The sequence below is a fragment of the Podarcis raffonei genome, chromosome 5 (assembly GCF_027172205.1).
Source record: "Podarcis raffonei isolate rPodRaf1 chromosome 5, rPodRaf1.pri, whole genome shotgun sequence".
In the NCBI taxonomy this organism is placed as follows: Eukaryota; Metazoa; Chordata; class Lepidosauria; order Squamata; family Lacertidae; genus Podarcis; species Podarcis raffonei.
The window spans coordinates 94,898,153-94,924,302 of record NC_070606.1 but is presented as its reverse complement, the minus strand read 5'-3'; the positions used below and the strand labels follow the sequence as shown (position 1 = coordinate 94,924,302).

The window sequence follows — 26,150 nt, the reverse complement described above, 5'->3', positions numbered from 1 at the left end:
TCTTGTTTTTTTCTTTGTGTGTGTGAAATTTTTTTAATTTTTTTTCAAAAAAACACACCTTTTTTCCAATAAATATCATTTTAAAAAAACAAAACAAAAATGGAAACAAGAAGAATTACCGTCGATGGAAGAATGGAGAATGAAGTTAATGGAATACGCAGAACTTGATAAACTAACAGGAAGGATCCGAGGCCTACGAGACCACAGATTCACTGAAGACTGGAGTAAATTTGTAGACTATTTGAAAAGTATTTGCAATGAACAATTAACATTTGTAGGTTTGCAAGAGGCTCTGTGAAAATATTAGAAATATTGTAAAAAAAGGAATAAGAGGGAGGAGGTTTTTAATAAAAGGCAATATTAGATTAAGAAATGCGGAAGAAGGACTAAAACGGAGGATTTGCAGAAGAGCTGAGGGAACTCCAAAAAATGTATTTGTGAAAAATTGTGTTATGTGTTTTTATATTTTTGTATTGTAAAATGAATAAAAAATAATTCAAAAAAAACCCCCAAGAACCATTAAAAACAATAATTAAAAAACAATGGGACGTGAATAGAATCAAAACTATATGCATACCAAAAAAACCCAAAAAAAACCCATGACCCATTTAAAACTTACAAATGATTACAGTGGTACCTCGGGTTAAGTACTTAATTCATTCCGAAGGTCCGTTCTTAACCTGAAACTGTTCTTAACCTGAAGCACCACTTTAGCTAATGGGGCCTCCCACTGCTGCTGCGCTGCCGCCATGCGATTTCTGTTCTCATCCTGAAGCAAAGTTCTTAACCCGAGGTACTATTTCTGGGTTAGCAGAGTCTGTAACCTGAAGCGTATGTAACCTGAAGTGTCTGTAACCCGAGGTACCACTGTATAATAAAAATAGTACAGCACCAGCCCTTTTAATAAAAAGAGTCATTTCCCAACAGCCTGTTGGAACAAGGAAGTCTCCACCTGCCGGCAAAAGGACAACAAGGAGGGAGCCTGTCTGTCATTTCCAGGGAGGGAGTGCCAAAGTCTGGGAGCGGCCACCGAGAAGGCCACTGCTGCATTGCTAGGGTTCAAAGCAGTGCACATATACCCTTTCGTTGGAGGGGTATGTTGGTGATGTCTGAACCAGACCAACCATCTCCTTCCTCTGTGAGCAACCCACACATACGATGCCAGTGTGAACAGAAGCAATGTACCTTTTGAGTATCAGGTGCATTAAATGAATGCACATAAAACCTCTGAAAGAGAGAGAGAAAACTCCTGTGGACAAGGCTTAAGGCAGGGTTCTCAAAAGCTGTGCTCTGTGGACCACGAATGCTCCATGAGGTTCCTTCAAGTGGTCTGCAGCACGTCTGTGAATTTGTTGCTGAAACCAGGAAATGGCACATTTCCGTCACATTAAATAATCACATAGATTTTTAATTGCATTTGTACTGCTTCTTTTAGCGCCTGGGCTGTATTGTCTTGGGACTACCGTTTGAATTCAAATTGCAATGCGACAAAATACAACATATAAGAAATAAAGAAGCAATAAACATACAACTGAAAACCAAACAACATCAGGCATAGTGCACTGCAATTGCTACAACAAGCAAAAAAACCCATTAAGTTGTTTGTCAAGACATTCCGCGATTTTCAAGTGATCCATGGGGAAATGGTTTGGGAACCGCTGCCTTAGGACTCAGGCGCAGTCCTTGTTTCAAATTCCAGGATTTAGTCCTGGAACGTGTAAATAAAAAGGGGAGGAATAAGAATGTAAGAACTGCCTTCATTGGAACATCCCAAAAGATTAGTCTGGCTCTAATAGTGACCAGACCAGCTGCCACCAATTTGGTGCCCTTCAGATGTTGCTGGATGATGGTCAACCCTGAGCATTGGCCATTCTCCCTGAGGCTGATTGGAGATGGAGTCCAAAAACCTATAGAGAGCACCAGGTTGTGGAAAGCTGGGCCAGAACCGTGGGAACTTCACAGGCCGGTCATGCGGGAGGCAAGAGTCCTCTGTGAACTGCCCCCAGCAGCCCATAATCAGAGGTAGACAACTCCTGACCACTGAAGTTTAATATGGCAAAAGCCTGTCATAAACCTCTTAAATAACTTTTATTTATGTAACCGGTAGATGGAAAAACGGCAGTCCTTTTTATCTTTCTTTATTGCTTCTTTTCGCTTTCCCTTGCACTTCTTTTTCTTTTCTTCTCTCTTTCATTTCTTTTTCTTGCTTCTTTTCCTTTCCTTTTTTTCCTGTTTTTGCCTTTGTCTCTTGTTTTCTATACCTTACCATATTATGAAAAGCTTTAATAAAAACCATAACACATAAACTTTACCTCCATACATAATCTTTTTCTTTTTTTAAAATGATTAGCTTAAAGATAATAAATTATATTTCCACCACAATTTCTTCCAAATTTCAAAGTGTATAGCTTTTCTGGGCACCATGAGACAATTTCAGTATGCGTGGTGCTACCTTTTCTAGATCCCAACGAAGATCTACTACACAATCCTGTGCAGGTTTACTCAAAAGTAAGCCCCAGTGATTTCAACAGAGCTAGCAAATGTGTTTAGGAATGGCATTTAAAAATGTTCAAGCTATTTCCCCCCAGTAGTTTTTACAGATGCCTTTTAAAAAAAGTCTATCTGTCTTCCTCCCTCCCTCCCATGCCTGCTCTGAAGTTACCTGTACCTTAAATGCAGTTTATCGCGCCCATCTGGTTTTTAATTATTTCATACATAAGCAACCATATCATCCAAAATAAGATCATTGTAGCTGAGACTATTAAATTTGCCCCATAAGACAAATCTCCCTGGCTTCTCTTGAGGATTAAAGGCATAATCATAAATCACTGGTAATACCGGTGACTCTGGAGGGCAATGAAAGGTTTTGGCAAAGCTGCTGCCTGTGTCCTTTATGCAAGCTCTTTCGAAAGAGCTTCCCTTCCCTTTAGAAATAGCCTTTTTGCTCATCTATCTCCTACCCCCCCCTTTCAGGCTCAGCAACTGGCTTTGGTACGGTAATTACGTAGGCAGCAGAGACAATGCCTTTATTATTAATTTAATATAGTAATTGTGCTGCCAGGCGGCAGCAGGGGCAAGTCCTCTGGGACGACGCAGGGATGCTCTCCAAGAGCCTTGCACAGATTGCTCAAGCACCTGGGAAAGGCCCGGTCTACCCTACCTCCACGCTGTCAGGAGAGATGCTTCCATCTCCAGCCGTGTCTGCTGCTTCGTCGTCCTGAAACATAGCTCGCTTATACTCCGCCATCTGAAGAGGGAGAGAGAGAGAGAGAGAGAGAGAGAGAGAGAGAGAGAGAGATGCTAATTGCTGGAAAAATTAACAGGCCCGACTCTCAGGCTCGCAGGCAGCACCAATTCCATTAAGGCTCCGTCGGCACGGCTGCCAACACAATGCCATTCATAGTCCAGTCTTCACCAAAGGAACCCTGGGAGTTGTAGTTTAATTACGGGGTTCTCTGTCAAGGGAACTCTGAAGTGCACATAACCAAGCCTCTATGACACTTGCTTGGCATTAAATTCTGGGCTTGAGATTCATTTTTGTTCTCCCCCCTCCCCGGTGTTCGTTAAGAAGAGTTTGGATTTGATATCCCGCTTTATCATTACCCGAAGGAGTCTCAAAGCGGCTAACATTCTCCTTTCCCTTCCTCCCCCACAACAAACACTCTGTGAGGTGAGTGGGGCTGAGAGACTTCAGAGAAGTGTGACTGGCCCAAGGTCACCCAGCAGCTGCATGTGGAGGAGCGGGGAAGCGAACCCGGTTCACCAGATTACGAGACTACTGCTCTTAACCACTACACCACACTGGCTCAAGCTTTTGCATATTGGATTGCAACTTAATTTCCCGTGATGAAATGCATGGCACATCTTGAAGCGCAGCTGAGCTCTTGAGTGCCTTTGTCCACGGGATATCTCCTTTCGCACTCCGCTATTCTGTTTTGAAACCGCTTTGTTCAGCTGAAGGAATGCAAATCTTAATGGGTCTAGAACAGGGGTCAGCAACCTTTTTCAGCCCTGGCCCGATCCACCATCCCTCAGACCATGTGGTGGACTGGACTATATTTTGAAAAAAAATAATGAATGAATTCCTATGCCCCACAAATAACCCAGAGATGCATTTTAAGTAAGAGCACACATTCTACTCATGTAAAAACACCAGGCAGGCCCCACAAATAACCCAGAGATGCACTTTAAATAAAAGGACACATTCTACTCATGTAAAAACATGCTGATTCCCGGACTGTCCTTGGGCCGGATTGAGAAGGTGATTGGCCGCATCCGGCCCCCGGGCCTTTGGTTGCCTGCCCCTGGTCTAGAATCCCATGATTTTAAGGAACAATCCAAAACTGAAAATGCAGATGTGTGGGGAAACAGTAAGAACAGCACAGGTCTGTCTACTCTAGAAATGCAGGGTTGCCACATTTTCTCCTGACAGATGTTTCACACTCTTAAGTAACAGGCAGAAATTCAACAGATGCTGAGTTTTCTGGTTTGGAGATGCAGTGATGGAGAAAGAGGCAGTGGCTGAATTTCTGCCTGTCATGCAGCAGTCAAAGGGATATAACTTCTATTTTTTTAAAAGTGGCAACTCATTTTCTCTCTGTGTTACAGACAAAGTTATTTTCTTTACACAAAACACATGCGCTTTTAAAGGTATCTAATCTTTGCCAACCATTGACGGCAGCTCAGGACAGGCATGTAGCAGAGAGCAGGGCTGTTTGGGGTGGGGGGTCACTATTCAAATTAGGTAGGAAGAAAATTCAAATTCTATATTCAAAAGAAATGACCCAAAACAACATTTGTCAATCTGTGCTTCCTCACACTGCATTCTCAGAATTTGCTGTTGCTAAATTTGGTCCTTCTGTTTGAGTAAGTTGCGCATGTAGGCAGTTCCACAGCTGCTCTTCCACTTCTGCGATCGCCAGCTTTTGAATCTGCTCCTGAAACTGTGCATTTAATAACTGCAGGAATTAGCAGGTGATCATGTCAGAGGTTTCTAAGCTGAGGTTGGATGGCCAGATATCTGTCATGGGTGCTTTTGTTGAGATTTTTGCATTGCGGGTGGTGGTGGTGGCAGGGTTAGACCCAGGGCTATTTTTCTAGAAAAAGAGGTGCCAGAAGAATTCACTATTAATGCCTCCCTTGTTCTCTTATAATGGCAATGGCACCCACCTGAGAGGTGCCAGAACTGAGTTCCAGTGAATTCAGGCTGAAAAAAGCTCTGGTCGGACCAGATGACCTTTGAGGTCCCTTCAAACTTCTATTGTTTCTACCTCTATGCCATTAAAAGTTTCCTTCGTTAGTATCTGCATCTCAGGCTGCTTCTCAAAAGAGCAGAACGTCCCACTCACACACACACATCCCAGGTCAGTTGGCAACCCTCTTTACTTCCATGGTGTCCATCACTTGCAGAACCTCCCAGAATTCCTTGCACCCCAGCTGAAACAGACACGTAATTTCTCATCTCTGAAGATGATGGTCCTTTCCAGTAAATTAAAGGCCTCAGGTGTGCTGGGAGTTTTCATTTCCCCCTGCTGTGCATGGTGGCTGGCCCAGAGGGGTCGTTTGCACCCAGTCCCTGCCAAATGCACAGGTCAGCCCCAGCCTAGGTGCCAGTTTGGTGAAGAGGGAAGCCCAGCAGGGCCTCACAAGCTGAGAGCCCTTTTATCTTCCTCAGGTTGTCATGACTGTCTTGCTGGCTCTTTTGTCTCCCTGACAAGTGTCACACTTGCTTCCGAGAGAGAGGCTTATCCTCCATTCCTTGGCAACCCAAGGCTCTGTCCCCTAGCAACACCATCGCGGCTGCCGGGGCCTCCTCCTTCTCCTCCTCTCTCAGCACCTCTCCTCAACCCACCATGCTGGAACTTCCCATATAAGCAGAAAGGTGCCACACTAAGGAACCAGCCGAGATGGAGACAGGCAAAGGTGGCTTGAAAGGGAAAGGGACCTGAGAGGGCATAGCTGAGGGGCAGCGCAGGAAATCTGCCCTCAGTGTCGAGGACATTTTAGGTCACTCCTTGGCACTAGCTTTCCACGGGTCTCAGGAGGAATATGCAGAAAAATAACCCGGTCCACGCACACCCAAGCAGTTAACCACATGCAAGCAGTGATGAGTCATGGGAAGGAGAGATTTAAAATCACCCCGGTTTACTAATATTAATGAATACGATTAACAATTTATGTTAGTGTTAATTTGTACTAATATTGGGAGGGAGGGATGGCTGTCATTCTAATTAACTACTTTTATCTCATCCTTCTTCTGAAGAAGCTTTTGCTAGTAGAGGTGGAGTTGTCCCTTTTTATCCTCCCAACCACCTAAGTAAGGGAGGGAAGAATGAGATGTAAGTGTGCTCACAGGCCCTGTCCCCCCCCAAACACATTTAGGGGAAAGCAGGGCCAGGGCTGGCCCTAACATTAGGCAGAGTTGAAGGGGTCAGCATAAGTGTAGCCATGATTGTTCCTCTGACCCAGATTCTGCTTGCAAACCACATGACCTTTTTAGCTGACACCTGTGCCTCATAGGAAAGGTTGTGCTGTTAACCTGGCTGACTTGGGTGGTTGTAAAGTTCCTATTATTCTTTGAAAAACAAAGCTCGGGAGGGAAGGGGTACAAGAAGCGTGCTTGAACCTGCTTTTAGAGGAACTAAGCCATCAAGTCCCTTTGGAGACAGACCACAAAGTTCTCCTCTTGACACCCTTTGCCTATGCTTGATGCTAAAGGGTATCAAAACAGCACATCCTCCAACATTTCTCTGATGAAAATAGCGATGTCCTATCCCATAATAATAACAAGAATAATTTTATTATTTATACCCCGCCCCTCTGACTGGGTTGCCCCAGCCACTCTGGGCAGCTTCCAACATACATGAAAACACAGTAACACATTAAAAAACTTCCCTATACGGGGCTGCCTTCAGATGTCTCCTAAAGGTTGTATAGTTGCTTATCTCCTTTGCTCAGGGGTTGGATAACTCCATACCCTCCAGTATTTCTCCGATGAAAATAGGGACGTCCTAAGGAAAAGTGGGACATTCTGGGATCAAATCAGAAACCGGGATGGCTTCTGTAAATCCGGGACTGTCCCTGGAAAATAGGGATACTTGGAGGGTCCGAGGAAGCTTTATATAGGGCCCTCAGCCTTTCAGAATGTGAAATGTGAGCTGACATGATCTGAGATCTTGCAGATAGGAGAAATTGACTAGCAACGAGAGCTTTAGGAGCTGGGGGGGGGGTTCCCAAGGTGCCATCTGACACTGCCCCATGGATTTGCAGTTCTCTCTCCAGAGATAATAAGGGCTAGGAAAACAGGACAGGCGAAAGTAAGAAAAACAACAAGTGGGTCTCAAGGTATCAAATGACATGTTTTCATAAAAAACAGGCACAGGCCCTATAACTGAGGACAAAATAGTAGCTCATCCAGTATCACAGTTATTCTCAAAAAAATATCAGGCACAAGCGAATTTAAGCATTCATAACTTGCTGTGTTTCCTGCTTCTCTACAGAAGTTTACTTAAATCAATGGGCACAAACCTGATGTCTGAAGTAGCATTATTCATAAACCAGTAGGGGGACATTTCTTTTTAACCAGGGCATTCAGAGACTGATCTTAAGTTAGCCATAATATGAACAAATGGATTTCAGAGGGAGGCTGCAGTGTGAAACTGCTGAATTACAATTCATCAAGACGTTCAGCTCCATTCGTTTGGGTCTGAATCAAGACAACGGTTTCCTTTCCCAGCACAGGTGTTCATTAACTCAGCACTGCTGCCAAGGGGATGGTTCTGTCACCTACCTCTGCTGTTGTAAAAGGGTCGCTGTGTTTGTCTTGCATGCATTCTAGCCAGGAGCGGCTGCTGCAGTAGTGTCGTTGCTGTGTAAGAGGATGGAATGCATCACACACCACTAGGAATGCCAGATTGCTTCCACCACCAGTGTGGTTGCAGAGCCCTGGTTTCACTGCTGTGCTGCACCAGCGAGTGGCAGTTCTGAATCCAGTTATAATTGAATTGCCAGCATCAGTACTTCTTCCATTTCTCTTCCCTCTGACCTCACTGCTTACAATTCACTGCCACCACAATATGCATGTAAAATACGTATTTATATTTGAGGATTACGCTTCCTGCATCTGCTGAAGTGGGCTCTTGTCCACGCAAAAACTTGAAGCTTGTCACCATAACACATTTCGTTAGCATTTTAAGACTCTTTGTTGATCTTGCTGCAACAGACTAACATGACTGGATAGTAAGAAAACTAGGAGGTTCGTAGGGAAACAAATATTCCTGGGCATCCCTAAAGGACCAGCATCAGAGAACCATCTATTTATGCATGCAGCAGTCAATGAGAACAGAGGCCCATGGAGGGATGTAATGGTTCTTGCAAGGAGGGCAAGAGCACCCAAGACTGTAAGCTAGAATTCTGTCTGCCCCAGGGAAGAGAGAGGCACATTTTTCAAGTGGGGTTTGGCTAAAAAATAAAAAGTAGAAAAAGATCAAGGATCTGGAAACCAAGCCTTATGAGGAACGGTTGAGGCAGCTGGGATTGTTTAGCCTGGGAAACAGGTGACTGAGAGAACATATGATAGCCATCTTCAAATATTTCTAGGGTTGTCAAATAGAAAATGGAGCAAGCTCGTTTTCTCCTGCTCTGGAGGGCAGGACCCTAACCCATGGATTCAACTTACAAGAAAGGAGATCCGACTAACCATCAGGAGGAACTTTCTGCTGGCAAGAGCTATTCGGCAGTGGAACAGACTACCTTGGGAGGTGGTGGACTCTCCTTCCTTGGAGGTTTTTAAGCAGAGGTTGGATGGCCATCTGTCAGGGATGCTTTTAGTTGAGATTCTAGCATTGCAGGGGGTTGGACTAGATGACCCTCGGAGTCCCTTCCAACTCTATAATTCTATGATTCTAGGTGCCCTATGGAGGGCAATTATACACTGCCCCCTTGTGCCTTTAAGAAAAGACATTGCAGCCACTGCAGTTTATTTCTTTTAGAGCAATTAGAGCCCACTGTTTCCCAGGTTCAAGGGGCATGATGCTATTCTGTATTCCAGGCATCCTCAACCTCGGCCCTCCAGATGTTTTGAGACTACAATTCCCATCATCCCTGACCACTGGTCCTGCTAGCTAGGGATCATGGGAGTTGTAGGCCAAAAACAGCTGGAGGGCCGAGGTTGAGGAAGCCTGCTGTATTGAGAGTGTTGGATTCTCTTTCATTGCAGGTTCTTAAGCAGAGGAGGGATGGCCATTTGCCATGGTTGCTTATTTGAGATTCCTGCATCGCAGGGGGTTGGACCTGATGACCCTCAGAGTCATTGCTCTGGACTAGCCTTTCTCCACATCCAGAAACATACCCAGTACCCAGAACCAGTGACTAGGGTTGAAAAACGCAACAGTTGGGTGGGGTAGGCTCCTTTGAGGGAAGGAGATTCTTACTCTTCCACACTGTAAAAGTCAAATTTGGATAAAAACTGAACAGCGGCATACCACCAGCTATAGAGAGCAGTCATGCCAGGCATAGGCAAAGTCAGCCCTCCAGATGTTTTGGGACTACAACTCCCATCACCCCTAGCTAACAGGAGCAGTGGTCAGGGATGATGGGAGTTGTAGTCCAAAAACATCAGGAGGGCCGAGTTTGTCTGTGCCTGAGTCATGCAGCGGGATGGAATCAAAAGAAGCACTGAATGCTAAGGTGGCTCATGACTGTTCATCACAGAGGTGACAACCTTCTACAGTAAACCTCTTACAGTAAACCCAAAGTTCTGCAACACACACAGCTAGGTGGTTCAAGCTGCTCAGGTCAGGAGTCCATCTGCTGTTTCTTTTAATACCAAGTTCTTCTCGATTCTGTTTCGTCCCCAAATCTAGTTGGGCGTTGATTTATTCAGGTTGCTGGTGGTGTGCAATTCTGTGCCCTGGCCCCTGGAAGAGCCGCTGGCATGTATCGAAATACCACGTCAGGCTTGCAGGGCAGCACCTGTCAGTTCCAGCAGTGTGGACAAAGGCAGGCCTTGTTAGATTTCTTCCCTGGGGTTGACGGGCCTTGCAGAGGGTAAATGAAGCCCCAGGGGTTCAAAAAGGGCATTGGAGAGGAATAGTGCAAGAAGGAGGAGGAGGAACTACGAGCCTCCGAAATAAAGGGGAAGAGTCACAGCTCAGTGGCAGACATCTGCTTTGCATGCAGAAGGTCCCAAGTTCAACTTACAGCATCTCCAGGAAGAGATGAGAGAGAACGCTTCCTAATACTATGGAGAACTGCTGCCAATCAGTGTAGACAAATTGAACTGGATGCCCATCAGTATCAGTGGAATGAAGCCACTGATGCACCTTCCTTGCCAACGAAGAATCTCTGTGCTTAATGAGATGATCCCACAAGGCAATAGTATTTCTTGTTTTTGTTTTGTTTTTACATGTTTTTACATCCTAGCGATGGTGACGAGTGATAAATGCTGATTGTATTTTGGTATTTCTTAGCTTTATTTCATTCACATCCCTAAGAATTTGGGTTGGGGGTCGATTGCAGGTTAATAAATTCATCAAGTTTGGGAAACCCTGCACCAAAATGTGGACATAGCTCTCGTCCATGTGCAGAGTTCTGGGTTTCCAAGCCTGCTGCAGCCTCAGGGATGCCGGAAGATGGAAAACATGACTTGCTTTCCTCCTCACAACCATGACCTTTCCATTCCAGTGCTGTTGTTTTTCTTTTTCTTTTCTTTTTTTTGAAAAAAAGAGAGATTACATTTTCAACCCTTGCGTCCTCAGCATCCAAATGGCAAGAAGCCAAAGCCCAAGGAAGTGTCACCTTCACGTAGCACCGTGTGCAAGGCTTTGCAAATATACAAACACCTTGCTGAATCAGGAGCCACGCTCAGTTTTCTGATGAACAAACAGTTGGCAGGCAAAGGAAAACAAGAGTCGGCGAAGGAAGGTTCCAGCGAACCGTTGGCATCTCGGCATATGCCTCGCCAATATGTTGCTAGTGGAAATGGGTATCCCCACCCTGCCACCCACTCAACCAGCTTGAGGGATGCCCATCTTCTGGGGGCGGGGAAATGAAGGATCCATTCTCCCCCTCACTCGACAAGGCTGCATCTCTCCCTCTTGCCCCTTCTCCTGTGGTTTGTATTTCTTCGACTCCTTCCTTCCCTTGCCAGTAAAAGGCCAATGAAAATTAAGCTACTCACTTTCCTTCCAAATTCCCACACCTGATCTCAATCTTCCCTTTTTGCCCCTTGTGTTTGCCCAACAGAACAGTTGTTTTCTCGCAGTCGTCGTCCCCACCCTCAGCAAACTGGGTTCTTTCAAGGGGAGCTTGTGCTTCCTTCAAAGCTCACCCACAAGAAGGTGAATCACGGCAGACAAGCTTCTCTAGAAACATGGCAGGTCTCCTGCGGCTGCCATCCTTCCTTTGCTGCGAGGAGCTGCAAGACAGCATAGGGCAGGGCTTGCCCACGCCCACAGGGATCCCCTCCCCACAGCTGAAAGAGGGCTTGGAAACATCCTGTTGTGGCAGTAGAGAAGGGTGTGGCGTGTGCTGGTTGCAGGGCTTGTGTGTGCCCATGACAGCCTCACCTTTTTGCACATGTGCTAAAGGGCTCCAGAACACTGGCAGCGCTTGGCATAGGGTGTCGTGCAAGACTCATAGGGGCAGGCCAGGCCACTGCATGAGCCAACTGTACACTCTAGGACAGGGGTGGGGCATTTCCTTGTGGCTAGCCTTCTGGGAGTCACATGACAGTGGTGGTTGGGGCCAGTGGAAAGTGGGTGTGGCCATCCACTCTCATACAGAGGGATAGCTCAGTTGGTAAAACGTGAGACTCTTAATCTCAGGGCTGTGGGTTCAAGCCCCACATTGGGCAAAAGACCCCTGCATTGCAGAGGGTTGGACTGGATTCCCTTCATGGTCCCTTCCAACTCTATAATTTCCATGATTTCTATGATTCTACACGCATCCCCATTCATACACAGGAATACCCACCAATTCATATAAATGGAGACATTCACACGTAACAACGGCACATTCATTCTCACATAGAACACAAACACACACTCATCCATCCATCCATCCCCACTCACACCCATTCATTATCCTCTCTCCATCACACACACACACACACACACACACACAGGATACTTCAGGATTTCCTACAATATACAAGAGTAGTCAAAGACTCCCTTGGGAGGTGGTGGACTCTCCTTCCCTGGAGGCTTTTAAGCAGAGGTCGGATGGGGCCACCTGTCATGTATGATCCAGTTGAGATTCCTGCATTGCAGGGGGTTGGGCTAGATGACCCACAGGGTCCCTTCCATCTCTGCAATTCTATTATTCTAATAGGTGCCAAGTGAGCTTGAACACGCATTGCATTTTACATTCCTGATGCCACAAAGCTCGTTCCCTACCAGTTGCCCTCCTTGCACCTAATTCTCTACCACTGTACCTTCCCCATTCCCACACATTCCCGGCAAAGCACACAACAACAAAGGAGACTGTTTGTGAAGCTCCCGGCCACAAACACCAGGGCAATTTGTGCTTGGGAGGAGGACGTGCCTGCGATTAACATTTGGGCGTGGGCAAGGGGGTGTGCATGGGGGAGAGCATGCTGTTTGAGATGTGGGCCATGAAATGTTGGCGAAGAGATCAAGATGCTACTTGGATGCAGAACCTGTGGTGCTGAGCTGCCAGCTTTGGGGAGGGGGAATCGAAGGCTACATACAGAAACAGCATCCCAGGCACCAATCCTCTGCACACATTTTACCTGTGAGCAGGGCATGGGTGAATTTGTCAGTTTAGGTTTCTGGGGGGCTCTCTCGTTTTCCCACTCTTAAGTTCAATTCCCCACATTCCCACATCACTCTGTGAAAGCTATTTTTTTCAGCCTTCTGGAAAACCCACCAGCATCTTAATTCCAATTTCTCCTAACATGCACAAAACAATTCCTCCCCCCCCCAATATAACGCACGTTATCTTCAACAATATTTGCATTCTTGCACGCGCTGCTTGGCTGGAGGGCCGCATTGCAAAATTCGGAGAAGAGCGGATTTCCAAGGGTGGCCACGATTCCGTTCTTGAATTGGCGATATGCAAACGAGGCGGGTTCGCCTTCAGACGAGAAAACGAATCGGACCCCCTGCCTTATCCCTTCGTAGGGTTTTTCTTTCGACCAAACCTGGCAGGATCGGTAGATATTAAGCGGCAGAGCCAGGATCGGACCGGGGTGGGGGCATGGGAAACAACCACTCAGCGTCCACCTCTGGCACCCACCTCCAGAATGAAAAGTGTCTCTCTGTGTGCGGCGTTACAGAGGATGGTGATGGAGGTTTCCCTTGCTAAAAAGGTGGAGGCGGAGTGCGGGGCTGAGGGGGGAAAGTTGAGGGTGGTTCATTTCTCCATCTCTCACCCCTTCGCCCTCCCTTCCTCGCCCCCACCCACCATCACCACCGCCCTCCCGCGGGGCTTACTTGCATCTTCGCCTGGGGAGCGCAGGTGGCGAGGGGCGATTACGCGCGGGCCGGCGTCGCCGCGGGGCTTCCTGCTTGCCCCGCCCGGCCCTCCAGGAAAACAAGCCCGCCCACCCGGGAGCGGCCAGGCGAGGACCCGGCTCTCCTTTCCCCGAAAGCAGCAAAGACAAGGCGGTAGCTGCCGCCACTACTTACGTTGCTGCCAAGATCCTGGAGCGCTACGTTCATGCTGGCGATGGGGACCCGGCGGGCGCCGCCGCCTCCTAGCGCCGGACCCAGCCACGGGCGAGCCGGCCAGGAGCTGGAATAGGAACGGCGGGGTCCTCCGCCTCGTGGGCCATGCCGAGCTGCTCCACCAGGGGGGATGCGAGCCACCGTTGGGCGGGCCGGGCCCTTCAGTCCCTCCCTGCCCAGCGCGCCACGAGGAGAGGAGGCGCGCAGTGAGCGCACGCGGAGAGTTGCTATGGCGAGCCGACCATCGCAGCAGCAGCCGTCGGGCCCGCAGCGCAAGCGGCGCGCTCAGCTCCTCCCAGCGCAAGGCAGACGCCGGGCCTTGCAGTGCCGCCGGCGGCAGAGAAGGTCAGCGAGCGCGGGCTCTGCCGCGAGGACCGAGTGGGTGGGCGAGCGGTGTTGCTCCGGCGCGCTCCCTCATCTCTCCATCTTTACGCACGGGCACACCCAGGCGGTGAGTTGACCGCCAGGCTTCCAGAGCTCTTTTTGGAAATGAGACCGACTCTTTCGGAACAAACCCTTCCTCCAAGTTGCTAGTCCTCATGGAAGCAACCCCCCCCCAACAACCCCAAACCAACAAGCCAAAATAGCCAACCAGCACAAAACACTTGGGAGCGTTCGGGCGTGGAATGGTGAGCTCCGGTTCTAGGGATGCCCAGCTAGAAGGAACAACCCCTTGCAGGCAGCCTGGTATGGCAATTTACCTCGTGTACAGCCTGAGCCTAGGAAGAGTTTCTTATTAACAGGGAGAAGACTTTCTGCACTTGCTCTTCATCTAGTAGAGTAGGAGAGCTGGAATTTCCCCCCACACCTGGTAACTTATGCACCCCTTTGGTTTCAGATAGTACATAGGTAAAGGGACCCCTGACCATTAGGTCCAGTCATGGCCGACTCTGGGGTTGCGGCGCTCATCTCGCTTTACTGGCTGAGGGAGACAGCGTACAGCTCCGGGTCATGTGGTCCGCTTCTGGCGAACCAGAGCAGTGCACGGAAACACCGTTTACCTTCCTGCTGGAGCAGTACCTATTTATCTACTTGCACTTTGACATGCTTTTGAACTGCTAGGTTGGCAGGAGCAGGGACTGAGCAACGGGAGCTCACCCCGTCGTGGGGATTCAAACCGCCAACCTTCTGATCAGCAAGCCCTAGGCTCTGTGGTTTAATCCACAGCACCACCTGCATCCCTAGTACAAGGGTAGATGAGTCTAAAAAGCCTGAGACACAATTTTCATGGCCCTCTAGCAGCTATAGTGGCTCATTGGTTGCCAGATGTGAAATATTTTGACATTATTTTCCTACCCCACTGATCTGCTCCTGCTCCCACTCAAACATTAAAAACAGGAGCTCTCTGTTGGATTGTTTAGCTGTGATTCCTGCATTGCAGGGGGTTGAACTAGATGGCCCTTGAGATTCCTTCCAGCCCTACAATTCTATTACTACAGCCCTGGGGTGATTTTGTGCAGGGCAGCTATGCATCGTCCTTTGTGTTTAATGCGTGTGCCACATGATGTTCTTGACTGATTCTTAACAGTAGGGATCTTTACCTGCAAAATCAAGACTGAAACTCTTGGTGCCTTAGAGACCAAAGGCCCATCTAGATTGGTGTTTCTCCCCTCCCCCATCTGGGTGTTTTCTGCAACATATAATTGTGCATTTTTTGGTCTTTACAGCCACAGCAGATGCTGTAACTCTCCAACAGCTTGACTTCACCCCCAATGGTGCACTCTTCCATTGTCTCTCAAGGCAGACGGATGGCAACAATTTTCCCTTAGTGCTTGGCTTATACTGGACTGGACCACACACCATTAATCTTTAGTACTTGCTCTGTGATGCTTCCCCAATGCATTATTGCTATATGGAGGGGCACTCTTGCACTACAACAAAAGCGGAACAGCAACAAACAAATCAGAACCTGGAATCTTCGAGGGGTAAAAAGTTGCGGGAAGTGAACTTCTCTAAGCCTTCCTTCTCAGGTCTCAAGGATCCACAGACTGTCAGGATGTCTCTTATCTTCTGAGGTTTTGACTAAGCCAAGGGCTTTGGGGCTTGCTGATTTAGGCTGCTTCCACCCTGCACACCTGGTCTTGGGGAGATGCCACAGCTAGGTGGTAAATCACATCCTTTGCAAAAAGTCCCAAGTTCTCATATTTAGCAAGATTTTACAATGTCTCCAGCAGACACTATTGTACACAAGTTCCAAGTCCTTGCTAAAACCAGCTCTCCTGCTAAGGAAGTTTCTCATACCCCTTCCTTTCATCTACCTTGCCTTTTATGGCTCCTCTGCGGAAACCCTGCCCAATTCCTCTTGGCCTTCCTGCTCTGTCCTCCTCCTTTCTCTCTTTCCTTGTCTGCTTTCCTCTGTATTTATGTCTCTACTTCTGGGAGCCTTTCACTAGCAACTCTGCTGATCTCCATTCCTTCCCCTCCAACCTCCCCCTTCCTGGGACCTCTCTCTGACACACTTAACAGCTGCCGGTTTACTCTGCTGCTCTTTTTTCCAGCGTGTGGCCTTGCCACACCCCTTCTGGCGCACTCCATACACAGCTCTCAGAGCGCCTGGTACACAACTGTCCCGGTACTTCCTCTCCCAGGACTTCAGTAGGAAGCTTTGGGAGATGTGCTGATTGCAAACAAAGCAGAATGACCACCCCAAAACGTTGCAATCAGTACTGAAAGCGGGATTGTGTATAACCTTCATCATGTGCACAAATAGTCATGAATGCGCAATATAAATGCCATATGGAGAGGCCCTGGCTGGTTTTGGCAGAAGCTAGTGTGGACTAGGGACCACTCTGTCAGGTGCACAATGATCTCTTCACCATCATCTCATTCGTAGTACTTCACTGTTTGTGTATCCTGTACCCACTTTTCCTCCTGCAAAATTAACAGCTTGCCTGGAGTCCTGGGTCAGAGACATCAAGCTTCTGAGAGGCTCAGCTAGAAGGCATTATTTTTTTAAAGGACTGGGGTACTTTTGTAAGCTTTAACAGTGTACTTTTATTTTGGTTATTGGATGTTCAGATTGTATAACAGTTGCTTTGTGAAGCTACTTTCCTAAAATGCAGAATACTAGTCTGTTCAATAAATTTAACAAATAAGGCCTAGGCAAATAAGAATGAAATCTCTATGTATGATGCTGAAAGTTCAGCCAACCGACTTATTTTTTTAAAAAAAATAATATTTATTAAGAGTTTCAAAATTACAAAAAGAAAGAAGAAAAAAAAGAAGAAACAGCAAAAAAAGAAAAAAGAAAAAATACATAAAAAACCAATACAACAACACAACAACAAAAAGAAAAAAATACAAATCCCATTTTGCATATCTTTACCTTTCATTTGCTTGTTTCATTGACCTCCTCACACCTCCCTTTTTGTATTCTAGCTTAATTAGTTGTTTCAGCAAATTCTTTTCATCTTTCTCAATTTTTACTAAATAATTTATCTTAACAGTCTAACCTATTACTTAACTCAGCAGATCCTTTCCATCTTTCACCATATTCTATTATTCAATTTGCCTTAATTTATTTAACCTTATCTTACCGTAAAATACCTTAGAGCTTAAAACTTAATACTTATTTATACATAACTCCTTATATCATTTCTACTAAAGCCAGATAATTTCATTCCAACATTTCCCCTAATATTCATTAATTTACACTAATTCCCAAAATAACAATTTTTCTTTATAAACTTTCTTCCAATCTCCATCCAACGTCCCTTCTTCCTGGTCTCGGGTTATGTCAGTCCTTACTGTCCATTCCATCTAGTCCATCAACCTGGTAATCTTATGTCCGAGGCTCTTAAGTCTCTTCCATGCCCCAGTTCAGCCAACCGACTTAGCCCCAGGAACGTCTCTCCAGGAGGGGCATTCCAAATGTGTGGGGTGGGACAAGTGAAAAAGCCCTTTCTCCTGTCACCTCCCACCTAACCTCAGAGGTTGGGCAGACTTGCTTCCAAAATCTGCTCCGGTGCCCACAGGACAAAGCAAGCCTGTTGCTCAGCACCAAGGAGAGTTCCTAGTGAGCAACTTGCTTTTGACAAGGCTTGGAAATGAACGGAAGTCTTTTGAGCCTCTGCATAAGAACACAGGAAACTGCCTTAGAGCAAATCAGACCATTACCTTCAGTGACTGGCAGAGGCTGTCCAGAGTTTCAGGCAGCAGTTTCTCCCAGCCCTACCTGACAATGCTGGAGGTTGAACCTGGGACCGTCTGCATGCAAAGCATAGGCTGTACCACTGAGCTGCAGCCTCTGTGACAGGAGGGAGCCAGCAGGAAACCACACTGAGAAAGTTGGCATCAACTCTTTATTTGCAGAAATAGGATCTACAAAGGAGTGCCAGGCCTACTGAGCACAGCAACTCTTCTCTGGCAGGTCTTGCCCCCATGAAACACATGCGAAGACTAAAGGTCCCCACCTCCCCACAGCTGCCTAAGTCACTGCCTTTTCAGGGTTTTCCCCAAGCAATCTGAGACCGTGCCTGAGTGAAGCCTACTTCTCCACTCTCTTCATACCTCTTCTGTTTCTGGGAGACCAGCAGGGAGGGGAGCTTGTCACTGTAGGAGGGGGAGACACCCGCGCTTCACCAGCTGGATTCGTCTCTGCCTCTTGGCCTCCCTCCTCCCTGTGTCAGCTTATGCCTCTGATTCTGGACTTCTCTCTGACACAGACTCCTCCCGCTAACTAAGCCCTGTTTCCTCTTCAGCTTCCGACACCTCCTCCTCCCAGTCTTCTCCCTCTGACCACTCATGATCACCTACCACCACTCCCTGGGCTCTGAGCCTTCTTCCCTTGGGGGATCCCCAGCCGGTTCTCCTCAACATTCCTCTGCGCCCAGCCAGTCTGTGACACTTTGCTTCTATTCCACCTCTCCTGCACTCCATGGACGCCTGAGCTGGATGCTTCCTACACTGTTGGGCTAGCAAGGTACTTTGGGAAGCATTTCCAAGGGAAGACACGCATGTTTATCCTGGTTTGGTTTTATGGACTCTGGTGCTGTGGTCTCTGGTTCAGTAGGTTTCTGCCGGCCAGCCTTGGGTTCAGTGGTCCTCTGATAAGCAAGAACATAGTTTGACTCCTTAGCTGATGACACTGTATTCTCAGCTTAGTGTCCCGTTCGCTGCTGGACTTTAGGATCACGACACCGATGATGACCAGAGAAGTCACAAGGTTATGACTTCTGGGCATGAGTGCTGCAATGGAATGTGGCTGCACTTTTTTAAAAAAATCAAAATGGGCACGGGATGAATTAGTTGCTGGCAGCCTTGTCACACCCCGAGGGGAGGAAGGGAAAAATTTAAGTGCACCATTTATTTACAAATTTATAATCTGCACTTCCATAAATATATAGCAAGGCAGAGTACCAACATACAAGAGTAATAAAATCAACGAGATGCATAAAAGCACCAACAAAACATCAATAATTCTAGCTGACAACTGTCCCCCTCTTTAAAATGGTTGTGTGACTCAGGTGGTAGCCCAGATGTAAATAATAGCTGGGAGGGAGGTTTGAGCTGCAGCATTTTTTGCCATCATCAGCTGGGAAGCTTGATGAGTGCCATCTGGTGGAGCTGCGGGTAAACAGAAGCAGATTGTGTTGTAGAGCAGAGCATCATTGAGGACAAATAAAATAGCTGAGCCAAGAACATGGGAAACCTTCTAGTGGAACCATACATGGCAAATAACTCCCGTGGCACCTCAAAGCCCTCCAGATTTATTGAGGCAAAAGGCTCTTGCAGACTTTTGTTGTTGTTGTTTAGTCGTTTAGTCATGTCCTACTCTTTGTGACCCCATGGACCAGAGCACGCCAGGCACTCCTGTCTTTCACTGCCTCCCGCAGCTTGATTAGAGTCATGTTGGTAGCTTCGAGAACACTGTCCAACCATCTCGTCCTCTATCGTCCCCTTCTCCTTGTGCCCTCCATCTTTCCCAACATCAGGGTCTTTTCCAGGGAGTCTTCTCTTCTCATGAGGTGGCCAAAGTCTTGTAGCCTCAGCTTCAGGATCTGTCCTTCCAGTGAGCACTCAGGGCTGATTTCCTTCAGAATGGATAGGTTTGATCTTCTTGCAGTCCATGGGACTCTCAAGAGTCTCCTCCAGCACCATAATTCAAAGCGGACTAGACAAAAGTACATAACCACACTAGCAGAAGTCAGTGGAATGATGTCTGCTAGTGAAACAAGACTTCCCCCCTTGCCAAAACTGCTCTGGAGAGACAAGATAAGTCCCCGAACAGCATGCAGGGGGAAGAAGATAGGAGATTGTTCCATCAGGCAAGCATAATGCAACCCTTAATTTTAAAGTCACAATTTTAATTTTAAAGCCACAGGACATGTCTGAAATTTTACTGCAGTTTTTGCTTTACTGCTCTCAACTCAGCTACTCATGTTATTTGAGATGAGTAAAGCAGCATACTGTATCCTCCAACATTTATCTGACAGGGAAGTCCCATTCCATAATGATAATTTTAGTATCCATACCCTACACATCTTACTGGGTTGCCCCAGCCACTCTGAGCAGCTTCCAATATATATAAAAACATAATAAAACATGAAACGTTAAAAAACACACCTTTCCTACACAGGATTTCCTTCAGAGAGCTTGGGGGTTGGATAACTCCATACCCTCCAACATTTATCCAATGAAAATAGGGACATCCTAAGGAAAAGCGGGACATTCTGGGATCAAATCAGAAACCGGGATTGCTTCTCTAAATCAGGGACATCACTGGAAAATAGGGACACTTGAAGGGTTTGAAGCAACAGTGGCAAATACAAAGCAGAACAACCTTATCCAGCTATTGTTATAACCTTTAATTTTTAAAAGTGTTCAGTACCTGGGGCTGTAGCAGAAGCAAGGAAGCTTTGGATGCTCAGAAGAGTTATTGAACCGAGGAAGCCTGCATTTTACCGCCTCAACATGAAATAGTGTCTTATGTTATCATTTCAGACCTTAGAATCATAGAATCATAGAGTTGGAAGAGACCACAAGGGCCATCGAGTCCAACCCCCTGCCAAGCAGGAAACACCATCAGAGCACTCCTGACATATGGTTGTCAAGCCTCTGCTTAAAGACCTCCAAAGAAGGAGACTCCACCACACTCCTTGGCAGCAAATTCCACTGTCGAACAGCTCTTACTGTCAGGAAGTTCTTCCTAATGTTTAGGTGGAATCTTCTTTCTTGTAGTTTGGATCCATTGCTCCGTGTCCGCTTCTCTGGAGCAGCAGAAAACAACCTTTCTCCCTCCTCTATGTGACATCCTTTTATATATTTGAACATGGCTATCAAAAGACACTCCTCCTTAAATTCTTCATTCTTAGGCTGTAGTCTTAAACAGTGAGTCCTGATTTCAAACAAGCATTGATAGGGTCTGAAATGTTAATGCTACTTTCATTATGTTCCAGTTAATGTGCGTTGGATCAGCAAACCAGGATCGAGTGGTGGAGAACATGACCGTGGAAGGTACTTTGAGGCAAAATGGTAGTGAAATTATAGAAGCAGGGGACTGGGGAGGTGTATGTGGAAAAGTAAAGGCATTAGGCTTTAGAAATGCTTTTCTTTTTTTGCAAACCAGTAGGTAGGATGTTTATTAAATTATACACATATAATTCAGATTTTACTGAGCTACGCCATTTGGGGGGGGGAGGGAGAAGTTGCATATTTTAATGCTCTGCAGTATATAAAACCTTGTGCACCTACAAAGGAGCATGTCAGAGAGAAAAGTCCTAGTCTAGCATTCTCACTGACATAATCACTCTGGCATGCAAAATGCCACTGCAGATGTTAGTGGGCTTCAGATGCTGCCATCGCCAGCCAGCATGGTCAATAATTAGGGGAACTAGGAGATGAAGTCTAGCAAATCTGAAGGGCCATAGGTGCACCAGCCTGGCTTTATAAATAAGCCTCTTTCCTGATAAAAATTGGCTATCAGAGCCCGTATGGAATATATTACCTCCCCCACCCCAACCAAGGCCATAGAAAGCATTCTGACTCCTGATGCTGATTATAGACCAGGGCTAGGGAACCTCTGGCCCTCCAGATGTTGCTCCATCATCCTCAGCTGGTCTGGCCAATGGGACTCAGGGCTGATGGGAGTTGTATTCCAACAATGCCTGGCCAACAGACCTGGCCTACAGGATCCTGCCTTGGAGCATTTAAAGGCACCAGGACGATTAACAATGGAGCGGTCAAGGAGAAGATGTGAATGGCCTTTGTCAGATCAAGGCCAGGAAAGTAAGCGTTTGCCAGATCTATTTCATGAGTCCATCAATACAAGCTGCCAAGGCTGGGGTGACAGCCAATTAATAAGTGCAGCAGAGCCAGACAGCCGAGCCAGCAGCAGAAAAAGGATGCCAGTGCTATGTAACAGTGTCTCGGGAAGCCAAGTCAAAAGTAAGGGCTTGCAAGGGAGGAGCTTGGGGAAACCAACTCCAGAAAGCAGGAGTTTGGGGTCAAAGAGTCATAGGATGGTGGACACAGAGGGATTAAAAAGCAGACAGGGAGATTTGAACTTGAATATATAGAAGGTGAATCCTGGGATTCTTGGGGAGTAGCCTTGGGGAATCTGCTTTGCTTTTGCCTGCCTGAAATGTGTCATTGAACTCTGATGCCTCTTGCATATTTCAACCATGTCTTCGTGCACCATCCAGATTTTCCTGAAAAGTTTCTGTGGGAAGATTAAACTTGGCTGTCCAAAGTGGGAACTTAACGCACACCAGTAGCTTCTCATGTACAATGGTTCCCAGACACTTCAATATCAATAACAGCTCTGTTTTAGGAGGAACACTCTGGGGGTCGATGCTGCCCCGACCCCAAAGCATCTGCCACCTCTGGCAGGTACTGCTTTCCAGTGGCGTAGCATGGGGGTGCCAGGGGTGCCGGCCGCACTGGGCACAACATCTGGGGGGGCGCGAGTCCAGAGGGCCCAGCCGCATCGTGCCCTCGGCCCGCCCCTATTGTCAGAGCGGCCGGCCAGCCTCCGCCTGCTCCTACCTTGCCCACCCGAGGACTGCGGCAGCGCCCGCCCCCGTGGCCACCTACCCCCGCCTCACCCATTGGCTTGCCTCCCTCGGCCCCGCCTCTCTCCGATGGCCGCGGGGGTGTCCTGCTCGGCGCCGGCGCCTTTTTTCAGGAGGTAGGGAGGCTGGACGGGGAGGTGGGGTCGGAAGCGGGCAGAGAAGGAGGGGAGCTCGTAGCCAAAAGGGCTGCGCCGGCCGGCAAAGGGCCGGGGAAAGTTTGGAGAGGAGAAACGCACCGTCATGATTTCCCGGTGGAAGCGGCAGGATTAGGGATGGCGAAGCATAATTACGCACGAATTTCGCTGGGTGAGAGCTTCGGGGATCGATCGGCGGAAATGGGAATCAATTGGAATATGAGAAAGAGAGAGAGAGAGGGACCATCATTCATAGGCATAGATTTGTAGGGTTAGGGGGCGCAAATTACTTGCCTTGTCCCGGGTTAGGGGGCGCAAATTACTTGCCTTGCCCTGGGTGCTGACAACCCACGCTACGCCGCTGCTGCTTTCTGGCTAACGGTAGGGCTGGCCCTGTACAGCTATAACATACAGCTCGGAACATACCCATAGCTTTGTGATAGCTGTATGCAGGGTGGGCTCACCCATGAGACAAGGTGAGGCAACTGCCTCAAGCAGCAGGATCAACAGGGGCAGCAAATCCTGTTGTCAATCTTTCCGCCCCCCCCTTATTCCTGAAGTAAATCTTCTCTCACCCCTTCTTCCCTGGTGGGGAGGGGGATGCCATTTTGGGGTCTGCCTCAGGTGCCAAAATGTCTTGGGCCAGTCCTGGCTCCAGGAATCAGTCTCTGGATACCAGTCACCTGTGGGCTTTCCAGGTGCACCTGACTGCCCTCTGGAGGTAACAGGATACTGGGATTGACATCATCACTGTAGTCCTTTGGCTACAATTAAACAAAGTATGGGCTTTAAAGCTGTGTGTGATTTACTGTTTCATTCATTAACAGTTTGGGGCCAGGTCCCCCACGAGATTGCCTTACCCCACATGTGCCCTCTCAACTTCTTCGATTGGCGAAATTAGCACTACTATAGGTGACACATAATACCCATTCCGCATTTGTAAGAACTCAGCTGCTTAGTGTGGCAGTGTCTACACCTTGGAACTCCCTGCCTATTGAGATCAAGCAGCTGCCCTTCACTGTACTTTTTCTGGCGCCCGTTAAAAACATTCTTGTTTAGCAGATGACCTAGTTTTGACGTTACAGGAGCCAGAATCTAGTACGAAAAGAGTATTAGAATTGATTCAAGAATTTGGTCATGTGGCAGGATTTAAGTTGAATAAGCTAAAAATCAAAGTTTTAGAGAAAAATTTTACACCAATTGAGAAAGAGAGGTTTCAGAAGGAGACAGGTTTAACATTAGTTAAGAAAGTAAAATACTTGGGGGTTAATATGACTGCTAATAATTTAAATTTATTTAAAGATAATTATGAGAAATGTTGGACAGAAGTGAAAAAAGATTTGGAAATATGGTCAAATTTGAAGCTTTCCTTGTTGGGTCGAATTGCAGCTATAAAGATGAATGTATTGCCAAAAATGTTATTTCTGTTTCAGTCATTGCAAATTCTGGACAAGATGGACTGTTTCAAGAAGTGGCAGAAAGATATTTCTAGATTTGTCTGGCAGGGCAAGAAGCCCAGAATAAAATTTAAAATACTAACTGACGTAAAGGAAAGAGGTGGATTTGCCCTGCCAGACTTTAAACTTTACTATGAATCAGCAGCATTCTGCTGGTTGAAAGACTGGCTGCTTCTTGAGAACACAGACATTTTGGACCTAGAAGGTTTCAACAATGTTTTTGGGTGGCATGCATATTTGTGGTACGACAAGGTTAAAGCACATAAAGCATTTAAAAACCATATTGTCAGGAAAGCATTGTTTAATGTCTGGATAAGATACAAAGACTTATTGGAAAATAAAACCCCAAGGTGGTTGTCACCAATGGAAGCCAAGGTTCAGAAAAAGCTCAATATGGAGGCCAAATGGCCGAAATATTGGGAAATATTGGAACAAGATGGAGACAAATTGAAATTGCAGAGTTTTGAGAAATTAAAAGATAAAGTGCGAGATTGGCTGCATTATTATCAAATAAGAGAGGCCTATAACTTGGATAAAAAAATTGGCTTCCAGGTGGAAAAATCAAAATTGGAAACAAAACTGTTAGATCCCAAAACTAAGATACTTTCAAGAATGTATAACTTGCTGTTAAAATGGAATACGCAGGATGAAACGGTTAAATCTGCAATGATTAAATGGGCACAAGACATTGGTCATAACATTATGTTTGCTGACTGGGAACAGTTGTGGACCACCGGTATGAAATTTACGGCATGTAATGCCTTGAGAGAGAATATTATGAAAATGATATATAGGTGGTACATGACACCAGTCAAGCTTGCAAAAATCTATCATTTGCCCGATAATAAATGTTGGAAATGTAAAGAGAATGAAGGTACATTCTTTCACCTTTGGTGGACGTGCCCAAAGATTAAGGCTTTCTGGGAGATGATCTATAATGAAATGAAAAAGGTATTTAAATATACCTTTCTGAAGAAGCCAGAGGCCTTTCTCCTGGGCATAGTCGGCCAATTGGTGCCAAAGAAGGATAGAACGTTCTTTATGTATGCAACAACAGCAGCAAGAATACTTATTGCAAAGTATTGGAAGACACAAGATCTACCCACTCTGGAAGAGTGGCAGATGAAAGTGATGGACTTTATGGAACTGGCGGAAATGACCGGCAGAATCCGAGACCTGGGAGAAGAGTTGGTGGAAGAAGATTGGAAGAAATTTAAAGATTATTTGCAGAAACATTGTAAAATTAATGAATGTTAAAATGATGTTGGATTGGAAATAAGTGGTATTAGCAACAAAGTTAATAAGAATATGCAAAAATGAATTGATAATGGATGAAAATATAGAGTTATAAAATGTTAAGATATAGAGTTAAGATAAATGAAAGAGGGTAAGGATTTGCTGATTTGATTATTTAAATGGGAATACAAGAAGGGGAGGTGTGAGGAGGTCAAAGAAACAAGCAAATGAGTTTTAAGTTATGAAAAATGGAATTGTTTTTAATTTTTCTTATTTTTTCTTTGCTTTTGTATGTTGTATCTTTATTTTTCTTTTTTCTTTTATTATGTGTTTTTGTATTTATGCTTTTGTAAAACTTGAATATTTCTTAAAAAATAAAAAATAAAAACATTCTTGTTTAGACAAGCCTGTCCAGACGCTTAAAAGTCGAGGCAATCTTAATCTGTTTTAGTATTTTAACGTTTGTGTATTTTAAAAAAGGGTTGTGAATTTTTTCTTGATTTTCTTGTATCTTTTTGTAAATCACTTTGAGAGTTTTCTTTGTTTACAAATGGTGTATAAATTTTATTAAATAAACAAACAAACACATGTGTTTTTATACTATACACTCCCCTATGAACCTCA

The 26,150-nt window shown here is 46.2% G+C and overlaps 2 protein-coding genes across 10 annotated transcripts in view; one reads left to right on the top strand and one right to left on the bottom strand.

Moving 5' to 3' along the window:
* Positions 1-13,743, bottom strand: part of ECE2 (endothelin converting enzyme 2) — a 49,133-nt gene extending 35,390 nt beyond the window's left edge. For 4 of the 6 annotated variants that reach the window (XM_053390714.1, XM_053390717.1, XM_053390719.1 and 1 more), the window contains exons 1-2: positions 13,650-13,743; positions 3,161-3,247 (exon numbers count right to left, since the gene is read on the bottom strand). In XM_053390714.1, coding sequence (XP_053246689.1) covers positions 3,161-3,247; positions 13,650-13,682 — 120 coding nt within the window. In that variant the 5' untranslated portion in view covers positions 13,683-13,743. Of the gene's footprint in view, positions 1-3,160; positions 3,248-13,257; positions 13,350-13,454; positions 13,562-13,649 lie in introns of those variants that run through there. The other 2 variants (XM_053390715.1, XM_053390716.1) reach the window with 2 other exon arrangements.
* LOC128414838 (uncharacterized) lies at positions 13,043-22,522 on the top strand. 4 transcript variants are annotated; one of them, XM_053390723.1, is made up of 3 exons: positions 13,819-14,139; positions 21,086-21,143; positions 22,331-22,522. In XM_053390723.1, the coding sequence occupies exons 1-3, from the start codon at positions 13,819-13,821 to the stop codon at positions 22,360-22,362; spliced, it is 411 nt and encodes a 136-aa protein (XP_053246698.1). In that variant the 3' UTR covers positions 22,363-22,522. The 4 variants fall into 4 exon arrangements, with proteins under 4 accessions (XP_053246696.1, XP_053246695.1, XP_053246698.1 ...); XM_053390721.1 differs by having other exon boundaries at positions 13,043-14,139; positions 21,086-22,522; XM_053390720.1 differs by lacking the exons at positions 21,086-21,143; positions 22,331-22,522 and adding an exon at positions 15,356-16,785 and having other exon boundaries at positions 13,048-14,033.
* Positions 22,523-26,150: the final 3,628 nt, after the last annotated feature.